We start from the raw sequence: 23,967 nt of genomic DNA, 5'->3' as shown, positions 1-23,967 counted from the left end.
AGAGTATTAGCAACGTTGGAGTTGATTATCTGGTAATATGAGTTAACTCTCCGGACCCTCGAGGACGAGGCGTTAGATTACCTCTGGTTACGACATGGTTGAAGGAAGTAAACCTCTTGCCCTTATTTTTCAGATTTACTATCGTCTTTTAAAAACAAATTTAAATCCAAAAGTCATTGCAAAATCCACTGCAGGAAAGACTCTTTTGATCCAAAGTTCTACCCCATATGCCAATATTCAAGTTCCAAAGATGGTTTATTAGAAATATATTTCTCTTCCCAATGAATGGACTTTAGAACATGAAGCTCCCCCTGTCAGAAATATTCCTAATGATTGTAATCTTGATTACATTCAGCAATATTTAGATGGGACTATTAAAATTAGTTTTGATCAGACTAGTACTCCAAGCTTAAGAAGACATTCTTTTGCTGGGTCTGGATCTTCTTTCGCTGGTTCTGTTTCTAAAAATCTAGTAAGATGAGACCAAAATCTCAAACAATTTATAAAAGATTCTTTAAGACAGCCCAGCCTGTTAACTCTGTTTTAAAACTGAAAGGATTGTCTACATCCTCTCAGGTTACCTCTGCTTTTTATTCTGCCAAGGATGCTGAATCCTCTAAAGATAAATCTGTAAATGAAGAAGCTAATAAAGAAGAAGATAATTCATCTTTATCACCTACTGCTTCGGATATGGCAGCTTTTGTTGCTCCTATTTATCACAGTTTAACTGTTTTAAACAAAACTTTTGAGTTTGATTTGGTTGCTCTTGTGAATGAATATAGTTCAAAAGAAAATCGTGATAAGCGAAAGGCCTATCATGCAAAATTTTCTTCTGTTGAAAAATTACGTGTTAAGCGTAAATGGAAAGAAGAAATGAATAAGTTTCAAAGGCATATTATTTTCTTTGATTTTGTTGAAAACTATTATGTTTCTAAAAATACTTTAAATGTTGTTAAAACTGATTTTGTCAAGGAAGAAGGCAAAATGGTAGTTCAATCTAGCCATCCGCCTTTAAAGACAATACTTATTCCTTATAAAGGATCTGAAGTAGCTGCTTCCCCTTTCAAAATCTCCGAAACTGTTTCTAGAGATCTTGAAAATGGCAAGGTTTTAAAAGAAAGAAAAAAGGTTATTCGCCAGAATAATTTTGTAAATCTTGATCTTCATACAATTGGAAAACAGTTAGATCAGATAGAAGAAAAGGTTGAAAAACCTATTTTTACTTCAAATCTTGTTTTCAAAATGGAAAATCCTTTGGTTCCTCCTAAAGATCACCCAAAGAAAAATTTGCAAACTTTTGAACAACCTTTGATAGTCTTACCATCAAGTCGGCCTAAAATTGATTTTCAAAATCCACAGGCTAAGACTCTTGAAAAGATTGATTAAATGCTAGCTGATCTGAAAAAACAACAACCTTCTACCAGTAGTCTAACGAGTACAGGAAAAGAGGAAGTTCTTGTAGAAACCATAGAAAAATCATCTGATGATGATTCATCTAAGGATATTGATTTACTTGAAAATAATTTTCAAGATTTTGATTTTAAACCTGAAATTGCCAGATTTTCTTCAAAAGGACCCAAACCAATGAGTCTCACGAAGAATTGGCATTCCAGACCTACTCCTCTTGATTTACAATTCGAATAAAAACTTTTCCAAAACCAATCTTCTTACTCTGCAGACAAAGTTTACGAATGGAATATTGACGGGTTATCTAAATAGGAAATCCTCAATACCATGAGTAAAATGTATTTAGTTGCAAATGCTTATATTAACAATAATATCAGACAACCTGATATTATTATGATTTTAACCCATTGTTTTTCTGGTGTACTTCGTCATTAGTGGGATAAACATCTCACAACTGACATGAAAGAAACCATTCAGAATGCTGTCAAGCATACTGATGAAGAATTACCTATTTTTTATGACACAATAGAGATGGCACATTCTGATGGTGTTAACACCTTGATTTACACTATTTTAAAACATTTTATTGGTACACCATCTAATATCACTAATCGCATCAGCGATCAGTTGAATAATCTTCAATGTCACCAGATGTCAGATTATAGATGGTATCAAGATGTTTTCATCTCTAGAATAATGCTTCGAGATAATAGCCAGAAGCCTTACTGGAAGGAGAAATTTATTGATAGTCTACCTCGTTTATTTGCTTACGAAGTGAAGAAAGAACTTACAGATATCTCGAGATTTCTTAATTACGAAAATTATACCTATGGTGATATTTTTAGCGTAATAAATAAACTTGGTATTAGTATGTGCAATGATCAAAGAATGCTTCGTGAACAGATGAAAAATAGTAAGAAAGCCAAATATGAAATAAGAACTTTTTGTGAATAATTTGACATTCCTTCTATTGCTCCATCTAAAAGAAAGCATAAACATTTTACTAAGTTTTCTAAACCTCATGGTGGTACAAGGGGAAAACCCCATGATGATTTTTATAAGAAAAATTCTAAAAAACCATTTTTTAAGAAAAAGAATTTTCAAAATTCTTCAAAAGGAAAATGTTTCAATTGTGGCAAATCTGGTCATTTTGCTAATAAATGTCCCAAGAAGCCCAATAAATTGAAAAACAAGCTTAACCAATTGAATATCGATAGCAATGATCAAGAAGAACTGTTTCGACTCCTAGAAACAGGACCCTCTTCATCATCTGATATCCAAGAGATTAGTTCTAGTGATTTTGAGTATCACTCAGAAACTGAATCTCCAGTTTCTCCTGGTATTAAGCATGGTTGCAACTGCAATTGATTATTGTTGCAAAACTTTGAGTAAAACAATCAATATTTTAACCAAAACAGAAGAACAAGAAAATATTTTATTAACTTTGATTTCACAAATCACAAATCCTAAACTTAAAGAATAATATCTTCTTAAACTTAATAAGACTATGGTTCATCAAGAACCAGAAACTTCTAAGCAAATGATTAGTTTTCAAGACACTTTGGAAAGATTTCAAAAGAAAAAACCCAAAAATGTTTTTACCTCTAATTTACAACACGAAATAAATTCTATTAAAAAAGAAATCGTTGAACTCAGAACTGAGATTAATAATCTTAAGTCTGAAAATGAAATGTTGAAACAAGAATTTTTGTGTTTTAAAATGGATAAACAACTTGATCAAGATGTTCTTTCTGACAATGAGCAAACGAATAAATCTGATTCTAACCAAAATGATAAGGCTAATGATAATCAGAAATGTTTGATCTATCAAACTATTCCTCCTAAATGGTTTTCACGAGTTACTATTGTTGTTTATCGAGATTTTCAATTTTCTGTAGTTTCTATGATCGATTTTGGATTAGACTTGAATTGCATTCAAGAATGATTAATGCCTAGCAAATATTTTGAAAAATCTACTCAAAGGTTATTTTCGGCAAATGGATCACAGATGAAGATCAATTATGAGCTTAACAATACTCATGTTTGCCAAGATAATGTTTGTTTTAAAATCCCTTCTGTTTTAGTCAGAAACATGTCTGACAAAGTAATCTTAGGGATTCCTTTCATTTCCCCTTTATATCCTTTTTTGACTGAAAATGATGATATTACTACTGACCCTTTTGGTCAAAATGATAAGTTTCAATTTACTTCTTGTTTTGAAATTGATATGGATAGAAGTTTGAAATCTTTGTTTTCTGTAAAAACCAAACATTTGAATTTCCTCCAACAGGAAATCAAATACAAAAAGATTTCAGAACAATTATCCAATAATTTAATGATTTCAAAAATTGCTGATTTTAACAAACGTTTGATTTCAGATGTTTGTTCTGATTTACCCAATGTTTTTTGGTATAGGAAGAAGCATGTTGTTACTCTTCCATATATCAAAGATTTTGATGAGAAAAATATTTCCGCTATAACCTGACCTATTCAAATGAATAGTCAGACTTTAGAATTTTGTCAAATTGAAATTGCTGATCTTCTTAAAAAATGGATAATTGGACATAACAAGTCTCATTGATCTTGTGCTGCCTTCTATGTCCAGAAAAATGCTGAACTAGAAATGAACAAAATCTTAGAGTGGATTAGATACCTTATTCCCAATAAAAATGACTTGATTCATAGATTTAGCAATGCGATTGTCTTCTCCAGATTTGACCTAAAATCAGGATTCTGGCAAATCCAGATAGCTGAGTCAGATAAGTATAAGACTGCTTTTAACACCCATTTTAGTCACTATGAGTGGAATGTGGTGCATTTTGGCCTAAAAAATGCCCCTAGTGAATTCTAAAATATCATGAACGATATTTTTAATTCGTTCACCCATTTCATCATTGTCTACATTGGCAGTGTCCTTGTTTTCTCCAAATCTATTAATAATCACTGAAAACACTTGAATTCGTTTCTTGACATCATTAGATTAAATAGTCTTGTCGTTTCTGTGAAAAAGATCAAATTATTCCAAATCAAGATCATATTCATTGGTTATGATATTTCTGAAGGTAAAATCAGACCCATTCAATGGGCCATTGCTGACAAATTCCCTGATGTCATCACTGATAAAAAATAATTATAGAGATTCTTAGGATCTCTAATTAAAATAAGATTTAAGATCTAATTATAGAGATTCTTAGGATCTCTAGTTAGGATTTAATAATACTTAAATACTTAATTCTAAATTAATAAAATTAAGTTTGTAAATTAAAATACTACTAAATCTTTAAATTAAAATACAAATAGTTAGGATTTAATAACACTTAAATAGTTAATTCTAAATTAATAAGATTTAAGTATTTAAATTAAAATACTATTAAATCTTTAAATTAAAATTCAAATAGTTAAGATTTAATAATACTTAAATACTTAATTCTAAATTAATAAAATGAAGTTTGTAAATTAAAGTACTACTAAATCTTTAAATTAAAATACAAATAGTTAGATTTAATAACACTTAAATAGTTAATTCTAAATTAATAAAATTAACATTTTAATTAAAATACTATTAAATCTTTAAATAATACCTACTAATTATGTTTTTGTTGTATTGTTGTATAAATAATATGTTGTTATTGTTTGACATATGTTAGCATATCTTGCATTATTTGTTTATCAAAATAAACCTTAGACCCGTTCAAGAGTTATTAATCCAGATGAATGCCTGATTGATAAGTTTTGAATTGTCCAGAATGGACAATTTGTGATTGTAAGATCATTCTCGCAAACTATCGAACTATATCTGTTGTCGTCCAACATTATGATTTTGGTAGATTCATCCATTGTTCTCCAGATATGCAGTTTCGTTGATTAACACAACGACGTGTTAATCAACCCGATCGAGACGCGCTGCTTGATATTCTACATGTATTTATCGGAAAAATAGGTATCACACAATGGATCGAGATTGTTAAAGGAAAATCCAAAATAGTGGTGTCCTAGTCGAAAAAAGTCATGATGAAGAAAATATTGATTTCTATGGGGTTATTGTCGATATAATTGGAATGAAATATTTGGGAGAGCTTGCGGTGTATTTGTTTAAGTGTGATTGGTAGGATTTAAGCAATCCTCGTATTGGAGTCCGTGATGGTGAATATTTTTTGAGTGTTAATACATCAAAAAAAATGGTATGAAGATGATTCTTTTATTTTGGCTTCTCAAGTATTCTACTTAGATGACCCAAAGTTAGGAAAGCAATGGCGAGTAGTACAAAAATATTCTCCAAGAAATATATATGATGTTATCCCTCAGGCGGAATGACAAGATGAAGAAAAAGATGACCCCTCTACTCAAGAAACATACCAAGAGAGTCAACCCGCCTTAAATTTGTTTGTAGATTTGAATCTGTATGAGATGATTCCATTAAATAGAGAAGATATTGAGGGTGAAATTGTTGATGCGACAGTTGAGGAAAATGTTGAATCATCTGAACTATCTATAAATGATGAGAGCGAATTGTCAAATTAAACTGATACAGATTATGATTGACCAATTATGTGTTAACATTACACTTGATGACAAATATTTTACTTATTGAATGTATTAGTAATTTGAAATTATGCTGCCAAAGAGGAAGGAAGTTCGCAACCCATCTTCACTTGTTCATAACCCACATTCAGACTCACCATTAGAGATTGACTCTACAGAACAAGGTAAAAATCTAATACTCATAAAAGTTATTAATTAAGGTCCTATAATAGACATATAAATGAAATTGATTACAATGTTATATTTTATAAAATGTACAGTACAATCTCATCAAGGTCGAGGCACCACTAGAAGGGTAATGTTGGAAAAATATCGTAAGGTGGGTAAGATCAAGGTTAACATTCCTGACGAACATACCGGGTGCGAAGAACAACCAGCAGCTTGGCTTGCATCGCATGTGGGTGCTCTTACACGAACTTACGCTCATTTCGCAACGACTTCATAGAAGAAAATCTCCCAAGATGTTAAAGAGCTTATCAAGAAGCGTTGTTTGGAAATTTTTAAAACATTAATTTAGTAGAATAAATTTTTATATTTTACTTAAATTTAGAATATTATAAATGATAATGTATTTGTGACTATTTTTTTCAATGATGATTTCGAATTAAATTTTGGTCGGAGAGATGAGCGTAAGACTGTGGAAGAGCTTATGGGTAATGCATTCCGTACATATAAGTCGAAGTGTCATGAGCATTATAATAAGTTTGAGAATAAGGAAGATGCACGCCAACATCCTTTTCAGGATGTCCGACCTTCTGAGTGGGAAAAACTTTGTGACATGTTTGAGGATCCATCATATCAGGTATAATTAAATTTAATTATTTTAATTGTCCTATTTGTCATTTCGCTTCATAATATTTTCAATTTCTTTGCAGGAGCGAAGTTCTAAACAAATAGATCAAAATTGAAAATTAATCATCATGCAAGCTCAAGATCTTTCCATTGCCTCTCTAAAAAATTGGTATTTCTATTTTTTTTTATTGGATATAGTTAATTAATTGGATTAATCATAATGACTTTATATCTTAATACATTTATTGTAGCAAGATTCAAATACCAATTATGATATGACAAAATTATATGCTGCATCACACACTGATCGTAATGGAGAGTGGACTCATCCTGATGCCCGCAAAAATTTTTTAAGTATTATAAACTGTTTTAATTAAATATATTAGAATATTTATGACGGTATTCATTCTTTATCCTATATATGTATAGGATAAAATGATTGTCCTACGTGCTGAATCTGCGTCAGATCAAGATTCCTCAACAAGTGATATTGATATTTTTACACAAATCCTGGGTCAACGTTTAGGATATTTGATGGTTTGGGTTGTTGTGTAAAGCCTTCTTCCTCTTCCTCTTCTTCTGGGAATGCATCTATTACTTCTATAGCGCTAGAAAATATGAATTCCAAAATCGAAGAATTGACTGCAAGGCAGCATTAGTTAAAGGTTCAATTGGCAAAATAAGTAGATATGGAAATGCGCCTCAAACAACATGAAGAACAACAAGAAGAGTTCAGAAGACATGCAACTCCAAATGCAACAGCTTATGCAACAGTACAGGCCTCCAAGCAACTGATGGTTTTTTGCTACAGTGGTGGAACCATAAATCTCTTTGAGGGGCCCAACTTTTCTTCAGTGACACGTTTATATAAAATAGAAAAATCATAAAAATATAACTGTATATATATATAAAGTTAGGTATCAATAATTTGTTACAATATACACGTAGAAATAAAAATCTAAAAAATACAACTTAATATATGTTTTAGATTTTTTACGATAATGTGCCATGGAATAATATTAATCTATTATTATTTTTGTAATGACATATTTAGAATATATTTTATTCATAGAAACTATCAAGTGGTTTTTTAGAAGATCATCTTTTATTCTAATATGTAAGCTAGTTTGTCTCATACAAAATCTAGATATTTTCAAATCACATTAAGCATATAATAGTATAACTGAGATCACCTTAAATAAATTCTTTTATTGCTCAATGAACTCTAGAGGATAAGACCTCACAACTATTTTTTATATAAATCATCAACTTTAAATGGTTTTTCTTATATTCTCATGACTTTGAATTCCATATATATTAAAAAGCTTAATATTGAATAACAAAAAACTTTGCATGGGATTCATATTAATAAGTTTATTATTTTTCCTAAACTTAGTTTTAATTTAATTTTGATGAGGCCATATCATTGAAAATGGATAATATATATAAATTATATAAAATTAATTTGGGACTATAGGAAAACAAATTGGAGAGAAACATTTCTAGGTATATCGAAGTTTTAGAAACTTTACATGAGGTTTGCTTTGCATGGTATAATTAATCATGTGCATGGTTGGCGCGCGGCCGGTACTAAGATAATTTAGGAAGAAGATTAGATCGTGAAGGCAAAAAATAGTACACATAATTGCGGAAAACCATGCAAAAGGTGGTTTGAGATTTTAGTGGTGATGAGCTTCTGTGTTGCACTATAAATATTGAAACCAAAGTACTACTGGTCAGCCAACTCAGGATCGATCATCTTTTTCCCCCAAATGTCATGTTTTCAAACCAATATTATAATAATAATATCATGGGTTTGAAAATCAATATGGGAAGTACTATAGCATTGCTGTTGTTGTTAGCATATGCTGCCAATGCCCAACCTGGTGTCTTTGATATCAGAAAGTACGGTGGCAAGTCGAATGGAGATATCACCCAGGTACGTACGTACGTACGTATATAGTACTTACGTATATATATTTGCATGCATGCATGCATGCATTAATCTCACTTTCATTATTATTCTAATTAATTTTGTGGGTGTTTAATTAATATATTAATTAGGCTGTGATAAAAGCTTGGCAAGGAGCCTGCCAAACAGCGGGAAGGAGCAAAGTAGTGATTCCAAAAGGGATATACAGAATGGGGGCTGTAACATTTAGTGGACCGTGTAAGGGTAGGATCGAGTTTCAGATTCAAGGAACCGTACAAGCCCCAGGCGGTCGCGGTTACTTCAAGTCGGGAAGTTGGGTCACTTTTTTACGCATTGACGGCTTCACTTTGTCTGGCGGTGGAACTTTTGATGGTAAAGGCAAAAGCGTATGGGGAACGAAATCGTGTTCCGGTATTAAATACTGCGGTGACCTTCCCATCGTAAGTACTACGTAGTAGTAGTACTTCATTTTCAATAACATGATCAATTAATATATATTTTTCCCAACATCTTCTCTTCTTTTTATATTCCTGTAAATTAAGAACGTACGCGCGCGCTTATTCATGAAAATCTACTTTGATCATCATGTACAGAGTCTCAGGTTTGATTTCATCAGCAACGGACTGATTCAGGGCATAACATCTTTGGATAGCAAACAATTCCACATTAATTTGTTGGGTTGCAAAAATGTTACCTTCCAACGCGTAAATATCATAGCACCTGGAAATAGTCCCAACACTGATGGAATTCATCTTGGGCGATCATCTGGAATCAGAATACTCGATACAAAGATTGCAACTGGTGATGATTGTGTTTCCATTGGTGATGGCAGTCGGGATATACTTGTCCAAAGAGTAACTTGTGGACCTGGCCATGGAATCAGCATCGGAAGTCTTGGCAAGTACACGAATGAAGAACCTGTGGTTGGAGTCAAAGTTCTTGATTGCACAATGACAAACACACAGAATGGCGTGAGAATCAAGACATGGCCTAATTCCTTTGCTGGCACCGCCTCTGATCTGCATTTCGAGAATCTCGTCATGAACAATGTCGACTATCCTGTCCTCATAGATCAATCATACTGCCCATGGCGTCAGTGCAAAGCACAAGTACGTACTTACAATATTATATCAAACTACTAGCTAGTTACGTTTTGATCAGCTGTAGACTTCTTAATGTTCAAACTTTATGAATATTACTAATTCTTTAATTTGATGGTGTTTGTTTGATCTGCTATATAGATCCCCTCCAAGATCAAGATCAGCGATGTCAGCTTCAAGAACATAAAAGGTACAGCTAATACAAAGGGGGCAGTGAAGCTTATTTGCAGTAAGGCAGTACCGTGTAAGAATGTGAAGGTCACTGACATAGACATCCGATACCAAGGAAAAGACGGTCCTGCTACTTTCCAATGCACTAATGTCAATCCAACCCTCGGTGGGAAACATAATCCTCCTCCTTGTACGGTTAAATAAATTCCTAAAGTTACCAAATAAATCACAATAAGATCATTACAATATAATTTAATTAAACTTCTTGTTCTTGTGTACTACGTTAATATATATATAATCTTGCATGCATGCATGCATTCATGCAGTTTGTTTGTCGTAAAATACATGATCAATTGTGGTTATGGAAGTGATGAAGTTGATAATGTTGATGGAAAGAGACATGCAAGATGTTATAACTTCAGATATATTGCAACAGCCCCGACCTTGAAGACCAAAACGTCCAACTACTATAAGAAGTAAAAACAAACGGATCAAAAGCACTAACCCATAGCTTATATATGGACTTAACAACAAATTAACATGCTTGCTTCATCAGCGCTAAGCTTCATCAAGATCGAACGCACCTAGCTAATTCTCAATACTGATATTATTCCAAGGTAGTCAAACATGCAGCATGCGAACCTTAAGAACACAAACAAGTGATTTTCTTTTTCTACCTAATTACCAATTACTTCGCATTGAATTAAAGTGGGAAGGTAAAAAAAAGATGGGAATGAAGGCCGTTCCAATAAAAACCTCTTGATAATATTATTGAGAAGTACTTTCTAATTTTATTCCTTTTCTTCACCTCTTGGGTACGATGATGCTATTTTAATAATCCTGATTAGAAGATTAAAGGAAACTAACTTTGTTGTATGTTGAAAATTGATCACTATCAAGTAACTTAGTGCATGTACAAAATTCTATTACAAAAAAGCTTCCATCTCGATAATGATTTCTCTCTGTAATCGTCCTCGTTATTTTCTTTGTTCCCTAGTTTAAAATTAGGCATGAGTAGTTATAGAGACACGTGGAGTTTATCAAGTGATCTATACAAGAAGAATAAAATGTTTGTGAAATGATAAGCACACAGGGACCAGACCGGGGAAACAGGGGGAAGGGAGTGGGGAGCTGGGACAAGACGCGGATTCACACAAAAGAGAGAGGCTTGTGGATTAGGTGACAGAGATAGCGGGAAGAGTGACTCACTCACGTTCAACATAAAAAGAAAAAAGAAAAAAAAAGGCCTTAAACATGAAATAAACAGAAGATGCAACAGAACTAATGAAAGTTACGTACACATCAGTCAATCATAAACGAAAATGCCTTAATTTTCCTTTGTAGACGCACTTCATGAATTTCTTTGATCCACCGAACAATGCTCCTGTTGTTTTGGCTTGAGAATATTCAGACATTCAATTTATGACAATCTTTAAACGAATCGTCAACTTCTTTATACGGTACCCAATTTAGTGAGTGGTTGATCAAGTACATGAGCAACAAGGTAACTTTGCAATTCCATCGAGCATGATGAATGTCGTTTCGCTCCTTGCACCTTTTATCAAAAGGGCACACTTTTGTTGAAGAGATTTTTATCCTTAGGGAAATTGAAACGTCCATCGTGCCCTACGTCTCAAAACCAACGTGTTAACCCCCGATGCTAGGTTCTTATGATCCGCTAGAACCTTTTGTTTAGCAATCTCGGGTATGTCGTCAGCCTTTCAGGGTCGATTGATCTCAGATTCTCAGTGATCCCAAGCGGGTCCAAGAGACATTCACGTTTCTATTGAGAGAATGCCTATTAAAAAACTTGGGAGAAAAATGATCCTAGAGCCAGCCTCAAGTTTCATGACAATAACATTCTCAGTGATATATACCAAAATACGAAACTGACTATAAACTCCTAAAGTGGGAATATGAGGTAATACTTTTTTCGATAGTACAAACGCCACTTTTGATTTTTGAGATTACGGGCGAGTCATTGACAACAAGGCCACCAATTCATTGACAAAGAACTTTGTTTCATTTTCACTAAGGATAGCAAAAACCAACCTTTTTCCAATAAAATTATTCGGCTTTGGCTCTTGCATACTTCCCTTGTGGTTTCCTTCTCTTCATATATTAACTCTTATCAAAGGGCATTTTACTGCAGACTTTTTTGTAGGCTGTCTTCCCTCGGGATCTTAGCTCTTGTTTTTCCTAATTTGTATTGTAAACCTTCACATTGTCATTGACTCGGACTTGGAAAGAGACCTTGAAAGAAAGAGAAGCAAGCTAGAAGGAGGACCACCAACAGCCGGAATGGAAAGTCTCCCATGCGAACTCATGATCCTGAATATAGTTTCACGGCTTTCTGTATCATTTTTAGTACAATTCAAGTCTGTATGCAAAGGTTGGCGCATGTTAGCACAAGATCCTAATCTTGTTAATATGCACAGCACACGCATAGCTGAGAGCAATCTTTGCCTCATCTTCCACTATGATTATCTAATCAGAAACCAGCTTTACTATGTAGAGCTCCCTGCTTGCATCGACAAGAAGGAAAAGGTGAAAAAGCTACATGTGCCTTTCTCGGCCTGAGTTTGATGTTGTAGGCTCATGTAACGGTTTGCTCTGCTTATCTGATCCATTGTTTAGTGATGCACTCTGCAAACATAATCTGTAACACCCGGGCTAGCCAAGCGACTTTACAAAAATTTTTGAGTTTTAGTTAAAATCATTTGGGATTACGAGTAAAATATTTACAAGAGAGTTTGAGCCTAAAATATTTTTTGCGGTGTATAATTTTTTTTATAAGTTTGATATTTAGGTTTTAAAGCTTAATGGATCAAGTGGATATTCATCGAAATTTATGAGATAATTATATCTATACATATATATATATATATATATATTTTAGTTGATTAGAGACCCAAAACTTCAGATAAAAGCAATGCCTTAATCTCGTTCAGAGCCCAGCCGTGAGATCGCGCGGGTCCAGACTCCATCGCACGGTTTGCGTCCAATTTCCTTTTTCATGCACGTATCTCCCTTCTCCATCTTTAGGTTTCATCTGTTTCCCTCTTATAGCTCTTGTATATATTAAGCATTTCTCAACCCTAGAATAAGTGCCGCTGCCCCTCTTCATCACCCTCAGCCATCCGAACTCCTAGCATCCATCCTCCACTGTGAACCACGGCTACCACCCCAACCAAGAGACAAACGACCGAAACCACCTTGTTCTTGCAGCTCAAATCAGAGCATTTCCTTCCTCCACGTCATTGTCCAACGAACTCAGTCCACACACGGAACCTCAGCCACCCAGGTCCACCACTCAAGCCGCGCGCCACCACCCTCTCCACGTAAACCCACCTCTGTTTGCACCACCGAAAAACAGGGCAGCAGCCTTCCTCCTTAGTGAACCCCAGCGCCGCCACCCAAACTGCTCAGCCTCAAGCGGGAACAACAGGAAGACGCCGGTCGTACGCTCAGGTCCGCCGTGACCACCCTCGGTAAGCCAAGCTCTGTCTCCGTGCTCTGTCTCCCACCGTTCTCTCTCGCTCACCTCTCCCTCTCTCTCTCGTGCTCAGCGCAGCTCGACGGAAGCTCCGCCGCACGCCTGCTCTCCAGCTGCTCCGCCACTGCCTACCCAGTCGAGTCATCGCACGCTGCCGCCTAGTTTCCCCTTGAGTAAGCCCTGCCGCAACTCATGTTTTAGTGTCTGTTAGTTGACTATAAGGGAAACAGTATATATTAGATATTTCGGTAAAGAAGAAGAGTCTGTTTTTACCTTCCTACCCTTTTATTTTCTAAAACATGTTTTAAATTTTTGGAAAGGCTTTCAATGGACTACAAGACTTATGCTGATGGCTTAGTTTTAACTGATTAGTGTTTAAATGTAATGAGCTTTTTTTTTGTGGACTGGGCTTGAGATTAATGAGACATACGTCATTTTGAAAGACTTGTGTATTTTTTTTATTTTATCAAGCCTGATTTTATTATGTTTGATACACGGTTTTAGTAAAATTTTTTTTATTTGGGCTGCATGTGGGTTTATTTCGCTAAGTTGGTATTTTTAAGAGACTGATATTTTATCGAAATATTTATTAAGTAAATACTGATAAATTTTTTTTTTAGAACGATCAGTAAGTGCAAAATCTTATTTTGAATCATTTTAAAAGAATATTTTTGATTTAAACAAAAGCTGTGGTTTTAATGGTTTCGATATAGTTATGTTCTTTTTTTTTTTTTTTTATAATTTATAGTAAGGTCTCATTCGTAAATAAGTTAGAATTTAATATTTTAGTCGGAGTTATTAAATTGGATATTGATGAATTTAGAAAGTGATGCTAGTATTCTAGGAATAATGAGAATTTTCGATTTTGAGGAATTAAAAATAGGTTATTTTAGAAGTTTAGGCTTAAATATCGAAATACAAGATTGAATAGAAATTTATGAAAATTTACGTGATTATTTTATAGGTGACGATTAAGTTTGTTCGGCATTATTTAGGAAATTTTTGAAAAAGCTAAGAAGTCCAGGTAAGCGGGGTCCCTATGCTAGATTTGCATAAAAATAAAATAGACTGAGGTTGATTTTTGAAAATATGCATGTTTTGTTATGAAAAGAGATTTGAAATACCTCAGTTATTTTTTTTCTGCATTACTCATGAGATTCTATTTAAAAAAAATAAAGTATTTTCTGGCATGACTGGTGTAGACATGAGCTATTTTGCATTTTGTTTCTGAACTGTGCAAAAGAGAGCGAATATGAAAGTTTATGCATAAAATTATGTTTTGTAACTTTCTGAAAACTCTGTTCTATTCTGAATATATTCTGTACTCTGATAAGATATGATTTCTGAAAATTCTGTTATGTTTTGAAAACGTTCTGTACCCTGATATGATGAAATTTCTAAAAGCTTTTGGCATGACATTCTGAATCGGGATGTGGTTTGTGGATGGTGACCTATTTGACCTACCACGGGTGCTAATAGTGGCTTCTGTTTAGGTTGGTACCAACTGTTCTGTTTCTGGTGCACCCACTTTGGAAACAAAGTGGTTTTCTGGTTGTCTTTCCTGTGTGCACACTCGGGGTTTCGAGAATAAATAAGGGGAAGATTCATATTCTGTTTCTGCTCGGTTAGCTACTGGGGTTTGCACAACCCTACCACGGGGGTTAAACATGGCCTCTGATGCGATATGATGCTCTGGTACGAGGGTGGTCAGTTATGCTATGCCAAAAGAATTTGAATAAGAATATTTTTGAACTTTCGCTCTGATATTTTTATAACATGTTCTTACTCTGCATTCTGAAAATAAAAAGTGTTTTGTTTTGCATTATGAAATCTGTAAATGCTCATGTTTGCATACTAGTATATGTTCTCTGCTTACTGAGTTGTTGATAACTCACCTCTATCTCCACAATATGTTTCAGATAATTTTTTATACAACAGCTGGAAATCAGGAATAGAGAATACTTGCAAATTTTGTGGATCATAGAAGACTATGTGCCCTAGGGTACAATGACTTTTGGAGAGTCTTTTGGTAGCGTTGATATTTTATGTGGCTTTGGTATGTTGAGTATTGGATATTTTTAGTCCTTGTGGAAAAGTTTATCTATATCAATGAGACACCACTGATGTGCCCTTATGTAGGAACATGGATATTTGTGTTGAACAAATAGGTTAATATGTTATGGAGATTTTGGTTTATTTTAAAAGTATTATTTGGAAATGATTTTTAAGTGATATGAGTTAACTCTTCGGACCCTCTGGGTCGAGGCGTTACATAATCCCTTCTCCAGGAATTACCAAGTGCTCCCTAAATCCATACAGTATTTGAATCAAGAGTTGGATTTTGGATTTGGGTTTCATCCCACAACCAAGGAATACAAGGTGCTTAAGTGTATTATAAGAATGCAGATAGAGACTACCAATGTGGGTTTAGGCTCCGTTTGTGTAGTGAGAACACTCCCCTACTATTGTTACAGAATTCTAGGGTGCAATATCACCATAACAATTATTCATTATTTTATCATTACTTTTTACCTATTTTTTACAACTTTTTACTACTATTCACTACTATTCAATATTTTATCATTACTTTTTCACTGTTATACACAGAATATCTGAGATCATCTCACTACCCAAATGCAACCTTAGACTCACTAATATGAATTCAGAGGTTCAAATCTTCACTCTTGGTGACAATTATGTGTTAACATTACACTTGATGACAAATATTTTACTTATTGAATGTATTAGTAATTTGAAATTATGCCGCCAAAGAGGAAGGAAGTTCGCAACCCATCTTCACTTGTTCATAACCCTCATTCAGACTCACTATTAGAGATTGACTCCACAGAACAAGGTAAAAATCTAATACTCATAAAAGTTATTAATTAAGGTCCTATAATAGACATATAAATGAAATTGATTACAATGTTATATTTTATAGAGTCTACAGTACAATCTCATCAAGGTCGAGGCACCACTAGAAGGGTAATGTTGGAAAAATATCGTAAGGTGGGTAAGATCAAGGTTAACATTCCTGACGAACATACCGGGGGTGAAGGACAACCAGCGGCTTGGCTTGCATCGCATGTGGGTGCTCTTACACGAACTTACGCTCCTTTGTCAACGACTTCAGGGAAGAAAATCTCCCAAGATGTTAAAGAGCTTATCAAGAAGCGTTGTTTGGAAATGTTTAAAATATTAATTTAGTAGAATAAATTTTTATATTTTACTTAAATTTAGAATATTATAAATGATAATGTATTTATGACTATTTTTTTCAAGGATGATTTCGAATTAAATTTTGGTCGGAGAGATGAGCGTAAGACTGTGGAAGAGCTTATGGGTAATGCATTCCGTACATATAAGGCGAAGTGTCATGAGCATTATAATAAGTTTGAGAATAAGGAAGATGCACGCCAACATCCTTTTCAGGATGTCCGACCTTCTGAGTGGGAAAAACTTTGTGACATGTTTGAGGATCCATCATATCAGGTATAATTAAATTTAATTATTTTAATTGTCCTATTTGTCATTTCGCTTCATAATATTTTCAATTTCTTTGCAGGAGCGAAGTTCTAAACAAATAAATCAAAATTGAAAATTAATCATCATGCAAGCACAAAATCTTTCCACTGCCTCTCTAAGAAATTGGTATTTCTATTTTTTTTTATTGGATATAGTTAATTATTTGGATTAATCATAATGACTTTATATCTTAATACATTTATTGTAGCAAGATTCAAATACCAATTATGATATGACAAAATTATATGCTGCATCGCACACTGATCGTAATGGAGAGTGGACTCATCCTGATGCCCGCAAAAATTTTTTAAGTATTATAAACTGTTTTAATTAAATATATTAGAATATTTATGACGATATTAATTCTTTATCTTATATATGTATAGGATAAAATGATTGTCCTACGTGCTGAATCTGCGTCAGATCAAGATTCATCAACAAGTGATATTGATATTTTTACACAAATCCTGGGTCAACGTTTAGGATATTTAAGGGTTTGGGTTGCTGTGTAAAGCCTTCTCCCTTTTCCTCTTCTTCTAGGAATGCATCTATTACTTCTATAGCGCTAGAGAATGTGAATTCCAAAATCGAAGAATTGACTGCAAGATAGCATTAGTTAAAGGCTCAATTGGCAAAATAAGTAGATATGGAGATGTGCCTCAAACAACATGAAGAACAACAAGAAGAGTTCAGAAGACATGCAACTCCAAATGCAGCAGCTTATGCAACAGTACAGGCCTCCAAGCAACTGATGGTTTTTTGCTACAGTGGTGGAACCATAAATCTCTTTGAGGGGCCCAACTTTTCTTCAGTGACACGTTTATATAAAATAGAAAAATCATAAAAATATAACTGTATATATATATAAAGTTAGGTATCAATAATTTGTTACAATATACACGTAGAAATAAAAATCTAAAAAATACAACTTAATATATGTTTTAGATTTTTTTACGATAATGTGCCATGGAATAATATTAATCTATTATTATTTTTGTAATGACATATTTAGAATTTATTTTATTCATAGAAACTATCAAGTGGTTTTTTAGAAGATCATCTTAATATGTAAGCTAGTTTGTCTCATACAAAATCTAGATATTTTCAAATCACATTAAGCATATAATAGTATAACTGAGATCACCTTAAATAAATTCTTTTATTGCTCAATGAACTCTAGAGGATAAGACCTCACAACTATTTTTTATATAAATCATCAACTTTAAATGGTTTTTCTTATATTCTCATGACTTTGAATTCCATATATATTAAAAAGCTTAATATTGAATAACAAAAAACTTTGCATGGGATTCATATTAATAAGTTTATTATTTTTCCTAAACTTAGTTTTAATTTAATTTTGATGAGGCCATATCATTGAAAATGGATAATATATATAAATTATATAAAATTAATTTGGGACTATAGGAAAACAAATTGGAGAGAAACATTTCTAGGTATATCGAAGTTTTAGAAACTTTACATGAGGTTTGCTTTGCATGGTATAATTAATCATGTGCATGGTTGGCGCGCGGCCGGTACTAAGATAATTTAGGAAGAAGATTAGATCGTGAAGGCAAAAAATAGTACACATAATTGCGGAAAACCATGCAAAAGGTGGTTTGAGATTTTAGTGGTGATGAGCTTCTGTGTTGCACTATAAATATTGAAACCAAAGTACTACTGGTCAGCCAACTCAGGATCGATCATCTTTTTCCCCCAAATGTCATGTTTTCAAACCAATATTATAATAATAATATCATGGGTTTGAAAATCAATATGGGAAGTACTATAGCATTGCTGTTGTTGTTAGCATATGCTGCCAATGCCCAACCTGGTGTCTTTGATATCAGAAAGTACGGTGGCAAGTCGAATGGAGATATCACCCAGGTACGTACGTACGTACGTATATAGTACTTACGTATATATATTTGCATGCATGCATGCATGCATTAATCTCACTTTCATTATTATTATAATTAATTTTGTGGGTGTTTAATTAATATATTAATTAGGCTGTGATAAAAGCTTGGCAAGGAGCCTGCCAAACAGCGGGAAGGAGCAAAGTAGTGATTCCAAAAGGGATATACAGAATGGGGGCTGTAACATTTAGTGGACCGTGTAAGGGTAGGATCGAGTTTCAGATTCAAGGAACCGTACAAGCCCCAGGCGGTCGCGGTTACTTCAAGTCGGGAAGTTGGGTCACTTTTTTACGCATTGACGGCTTCACTTTGTCTGGCGGTGGAACTTTTGATGGTAAAGGCAAAAGCGTATGGGGAACGAAATCGTGTTCCGGTATTAAATACTGCGGTGACCTTCCCATCGTAAGTACTACCACGTAGTAGTACTTCATTTTCAATAACATGATCAATTAATATATATTTTTCCCAACATCTTTTCTTCTTTTTATATACCTGTAAATTAAGAACGTACGCGCGCGCTTATTCATGATAATCTACTTTGATCATCATGTACAGAGTCTCAGGTTTGATTTCATCAGCAACGGACTGATTCAGGGCATAACATCTTTGGATAGCAAACAATTCCACATTAATTTGTTGGGTTGCAAAAATGTTACCTTCCAACGCGTAAATATCATAGCACCTGGAAATAGTCCCAACACTGATGGAATTCATCTTGGGCGATCATCTGGAATCAGAATACTCGATACAAAGATTGCAACTGGTGATGATTGTGTTTCCATTGGTGATGGCAGTCGGGATATACTTGTCCAAAGAGTAACTTGTGGACCTGGCCATGGAATCAGCATCGGAAGTCTTGGCAAGTACACGAATGAAGAACCTGTGGTTGGAGTCAAAGTTCTTGATTGCACAATGACAAACACACAGAATGGCGTGAGAATCAAGACATGGCCTAATTCCTTTGCTGGCACCGCCTCTGATCTGCATTTCGAGAATCTCGTCATGAACAATGTCGACTATCCTGTCCTCATAGATCAATCATACTGCCCATGGCGTCAGTGCAAAGCACAAGTACGTACTTACAATATTATATCAAACTACTAGCTAGTTACGTTTTGATCAGCTGTAGACTTCTTAATGTTCAAACTTTATGAATATTACTAATTCTTTAATTGGATGGTGTTTGTTTGATCTGCTATATAGGTCCCCTCCAAGATCAAGATCAGCGATGTCAGCTTCAAGAACATAAAAGGTACAGCTAATACAAAGGGGGCAGTGAAGCTTATTTGCAGTAAGGCAGTACCGTGTAAGAATGTGAAGGTCACTGACATAGACATCCGATACCAAGGAAAAGACGGTCCTGCTACTTTCCAATGCACTAATGTCAATCCAACCCTCGGTGGGAAACATAATCCTCCTCCTTGTACGGTTAAATAAATTCCTAAAGTTACCAAATAAATCACAATAAGATTATTACAATATAATTTAATTAAACTTCTTGTTCTTGTGTACTACGTTAATATATATATAATCTTGCATGCATGCATGCATTCATGCAGTTTGTTTGTCGTAAAATACATGATCAATTGTGGTTATGGAAGTGATGAAGTTGATAATGTTGATGGAAAGAGACATGCAAGATGTTATAACTTCAGATATATTGCAACAGCCCCGACCTTGAAGACCAAAACGTCCAACTACTATAAGAAGTAAAAACAAACGGATCAAAAGCACTAACCCATAGCTTATATATGGACTTAACAACAAATTAACATGCTTGCTTCATCAGCGCTAAGCTTCATCAAGATCGAACGCACCTAGCTAATTCTCAATACTGATATTATTCCAAGGTAGTCAAACATGCAGCATGCGAACCTTAAGAACACAAACAAGTGATTTTCTTTTTCTACCTAATTACCAATTACTTCGCATTGAATTAAAGTGGGAAGGTAAAAAAAAGATGGGAATGAAGGCCGTTCCAATAAAAACCTCTTGATAATATTATTGAGAAGTACTTTCTAATTTTATTCCTTTTCTTCACCTCTTGGGTACGATGATGCTATTTTAATAATCCTGATTAGAAGATTAAAGGAAACTAACTTTGTTGTATGTTGAAAATTGATCACTATCAAGTAACTTAGTGCATGTACAAAATTCTATTACAAAAAAGCTTCCATCTCGATAATGATTTCTCTCTGTAATCGTCCTCGTTATTTTCTTTGTTCCCTAGTTTAAAATTAGGCATGAGTAGTTATAGAGACACGTGGAGTTTATCAAGTGATCTATACAAGAAGAATAAAATGTTTGTGAAATGATAAGCACACAGGGACCAGACCGGGGAAACAGGGGGAAGGGAGTGGGGAGCTGGGACAAGACGCGGATTCACACAAAAGAGAGAGGCTTGTGGATTAGGTGACAGAGATAGCGGGAAGAGTGACTCACTCACGTTCAACATAAAAAGAAAAAAGAAAAAAAAAGGCCTTAAACATGAAATAAACAGAAGATGCAACAGAACTAATGAAAGTTACGTACACATCAGTCAATCATAAACGAAAATGCCTTAATTTTCCTTTGTAGACGCACTTCATGAATTTCTTTGATCCACCGAACAATGCTCCTGTTGTTTTGGCTTGAGAATATTCAGACATTCAATTTATGACAATCTTTAAACGAATCGTCAACTTCTTTATACGGTACCCAATTTAGTGAGTGGTTGATCAAGTACATGAGCAACAAGGTAACTTTGCAATTCCATCGAGCATGATGAATGTCGTTTCGCTCCTTGCACCTTTTATCAAAAGGGCACACTTTTGTTGAAGAGATTTTTATCCTTAGGGAAATTGAAACGTCCATCGTGCCCTACGTCTCAAAACCAACGTGTTAACCCCCGATGCTAGGTTCTTATGATCCGCTAGACCCTTTTGTTTAGCAATCTCGGGTATGTCGTCAGCCTTTCAGGGTCGATTGATCTCAGATTCTCAGTGATCCCAAGCGGGTCCAAGAGACATTCACGTTTCTATTGAGAGAATGCCTATTAAAAAACTTGGGAGAAAAATGATCCTAGAGCCAGCCTCAAGTTTCATGACAATAACATTCTCAGTGATATATACCAAAATACGAAACTGACTATAAACTCCTAAAGTGGGAATATGAGGTAATACTTTTTTCGATAGTACAAACGCCACTTTTGATTTTTGAGATTACGGGCGAGTCATTGACAACAAGGCCACCAATTCATTGACAAAGAACTTTGTTTCATTTTCACTAAGGATAGCAAAAACCAACCTTTTTCCAATAAAATTATTCGGCTTTGGCTCTTGCATACTTCCCTTGTGGTTTCCTTCTCTTCATATATTAACTCTTATCAAAGGGCATTTTACTGCAGACTTTTTTGTAGGCTGTCTTCCCTCGGGATCTTAGCTCTTGTTTTTCCTAATTTGTATTGTAAACCTTCACATTGTCATTGACTCGGACTTGGAAAGAGACCTTGAAAGAAAGAGAAGCAAGCTAGAAGGAGGACCACCAACAGCCGGAATGGAAAGTCTCCCATGCGAACTCATGATCCTGAATATAGTTTCACGGCTTTCTGTATCATTTTTAGTACAATTCAAGTCTGTATGCAAAGGTTGGCGCATGTTAGCACAAGATCCTAATCTTGTTAATATGCACAGCACACGCATAGCTGAGAGCAATCTTTGCCTCATCTTCCACTATGATTATCTAATCAGAAACCAGCTTTACTATGTAGAGCTCCCTGCTTGCATCGACAAGAAGGAAAAGGTGAAAAAGCTACATGTGCCTTTCTCGGCCTGAGTTTGATGTTGTAGGCTCATGTAACGGTTTGCTCTGCTTATCTGATCCATTGTTTAGTGATGCACTCTGCAAACATAATCTGTAACACCCGGGCTAGCCAAGCGACTTTACAAAAATTTTTGAGTTTTAGTTAAAATCATTTGGGATTACGAGTAAAATATTTAGAAGAGAGTTTGAGCCTAAGATATTTTTGGCGGTGTATAATTTTTTTTATAAGTTTGATATTTAGGTTTTAAAGCTTAATGGATCAAGTGGATATTCATCGAAATTTATGGGATAATTATATCTATACATATATATATATATATATATATTTTAGTTGATTAGAGACCCAAAACTTCAGATAAAAGCAATGCCTTAATCTCGTTCAGAGCCCAGCCGTGAGATCGCGCGGGTCCAGACTCCATCGCACGGTTTGCGTCCAATTTCCTTTTTCATGCACGTATCTCCCTTCTCCATCTTTAGGTTTCATCTGTTTCCCTCTTATAGCTCTTGTATATATTAAGCATTTCTCAACCCTAGAATAAGTGCCGCTGCCCCTCTTCATCACCCTCAGCCATCCGAACTCCTAGCATCCATCCTCCACTGTGAACCACGGCTACCACCCCAACCAAGAGACAAACGACCGAAACCACCTTGTTCTTGCAGCTCAAATCAGAGCATTTCCTTCCTCCACGTCATTGTCCAACGAACTCAGTCCACACACGGAACCTCAGCCACCCAGGTCCACCACTCAAGCCGCGCGCCACCACCCTCTCCACGTAAACCCACCTCTGTTTGCACCACCGAAAAACAGGGCAGCAGCCTTCCTCCTTAGTGAACCCCAGCGCCGCCACCCAAACTGCTCAGCCTCAAGCGGGAACAACAGGAAGACGCCGGTCGTACGCTCAGGTCCGCCGTGACCACCCTCGGTAAGCCAAGCTCTGTCTCCGTGCTCTGTCTCCCACCGTTCTCTCTCGCTCACCTCTCCCTCTCTCTCTCGTGCTCAGCGCAGCTCGACGGAAGCTCCGCCGCACGCCTGCTCTCCAGCTGCTCCGCCACTGCCTACCCAGTCGAGTCATCGCACGCTGCCGCCTAGTTTCCCCTTGAGTAAGCCCTGCCGCAACTCATGTTTTAGTGTCTGTTAGTTGACTATAAGGGAAACAGTATATATTAGATATTTCGGTAAAGAAGAAGAGTCTGTTTTTACCTTCCTACCCTTTTATTTTCTAAAACATGTTTTAAATTTTTGGAAAGGCTTTCAATGGACTACAAGACTTATGCTGA

General features: G+C 35.1%; 2 protein-coding genes across 2 annotated transcripts; both read left to right on the top strand.

The window, feature by feature from the left end:
* Nucleotides 1-8,345: 8,345 nt before the first annotated feature.
* LOC109012590 (exopolygalacturonase-like) lies at nucleotides 8,346-10,232 on the top strand. The gene is made up of 4 exons (XM_035694648.1): nucleotides 8,346-8,680; nucleotides 8,806-9,114; nucleotides 9,268-9,783; nucleotides 9,916-10,232. The coding sequence occupies exons 1-4, from the start codon at nucleotides 8,519-8,521 to the stop codon at nucleotides 10,147-10,149; spliced, it is 1,221 nt and encodes a 406-aa protein (XP_035550541.1). The 5' UTR covers nucleotides 8,346-8,518; the 3' UTR covers nucleotides 10,150-10,232.
* An 8,282-nt stretch (nucleotides 10,233-18,514) lies between these two features.
* LOC118349570 (exopolygalacturonase-like) lies at nucleotides 18,515-21,801 on the top strand. Its single transcript, XM_035694647.1, has 5 exons — nucleotides 18,515-18,856; nucleotides 18,982-19,290; nucleotides 19,444-19,959; nucleotides 20,092-21,300; nucleotides 21,786-21,801. Exons 1-4 carry the CDS (start codon nucleotides 18,695-18,697, stop codon nucleotides 20,323-20,325), a joined length of 1,221 nt encoding a protein of 406 aa, XP_035550540.1. The 5' UTR covers nucleotides 18,515-18,694; the 3' UTR covers nucleotides 20,326-21,300; nucleotides 21,786-21,801.
* The last annotated feature ends 2,166 nt before the right edge of the window (nucleotides 21,802-23,967 follow it).

Source organism: Juglans regia, chromosome 10, assembly GCF_001411555.2.
Source record: "Juglans regia cultivar Chandler chromosome 10, Walnut 2.0, whole genome shotgun sequence".
Lineage (NCBI taxonomy): Eukaryota > Viridiplantae > Streptophyta > Magnoliopsida > Fagales > Juglandaceae > Juglans > Juglans regia.
This window is presented reverse-complemented; position numbering and strand designations above follow the sequence as displayed.

What these genes read in the sequence shown, in the direction of transcription:
- LOC118349570 (XM_035694647.1), top strand. Translation starts at nt 18,695, where the DNA reads ATGTTTTCAAACCAATATTATAATAATAATATCATGGGTTTGAAAATC. An exon ending in CGAATGGAGATATCACCCAG is followed by an intron (nt 18,857 to 18,981) that starts GTACGTACGTAC and finishes TATATTAATTAG; the next exon opens with GCTGTGATAAAAGCTTGGCA. An exon ending in GGCGTCAGTGCAAAGCACAA is followed by an intron (nt 19,960 to 20,091) that starts GTACGTACTTAC and finishes TCTGCTATATAG; the next exon opens with GTCCCCTCCAAGATCAAGAT.
- LOC109012590 (XM_035694648.1), top strand. Translation starts at nt 8,519, where the DNA reads ATGTTTTCAAACCAATATTATAATAATAATATCATGGGTTTGAAAATC. An exon ending in ACTGCGGTGACCTTCCCATC is followed by an intron (nt 9,115 to 9,267) that starts GTAAGTACTACG and finishes CATCATGTACAG; the next exon opens with AGTCTCAGGTTTGATTTCAT. An exon ending in GGCGTCAGTGCAAAGCACAA is followed by an intron (nt 9,784 to 9,915) that starts GTACGTACTTAC and finishes TCTGCTATATAG; the next exon opens with ATCCCCTCCAAGATCAAGAT.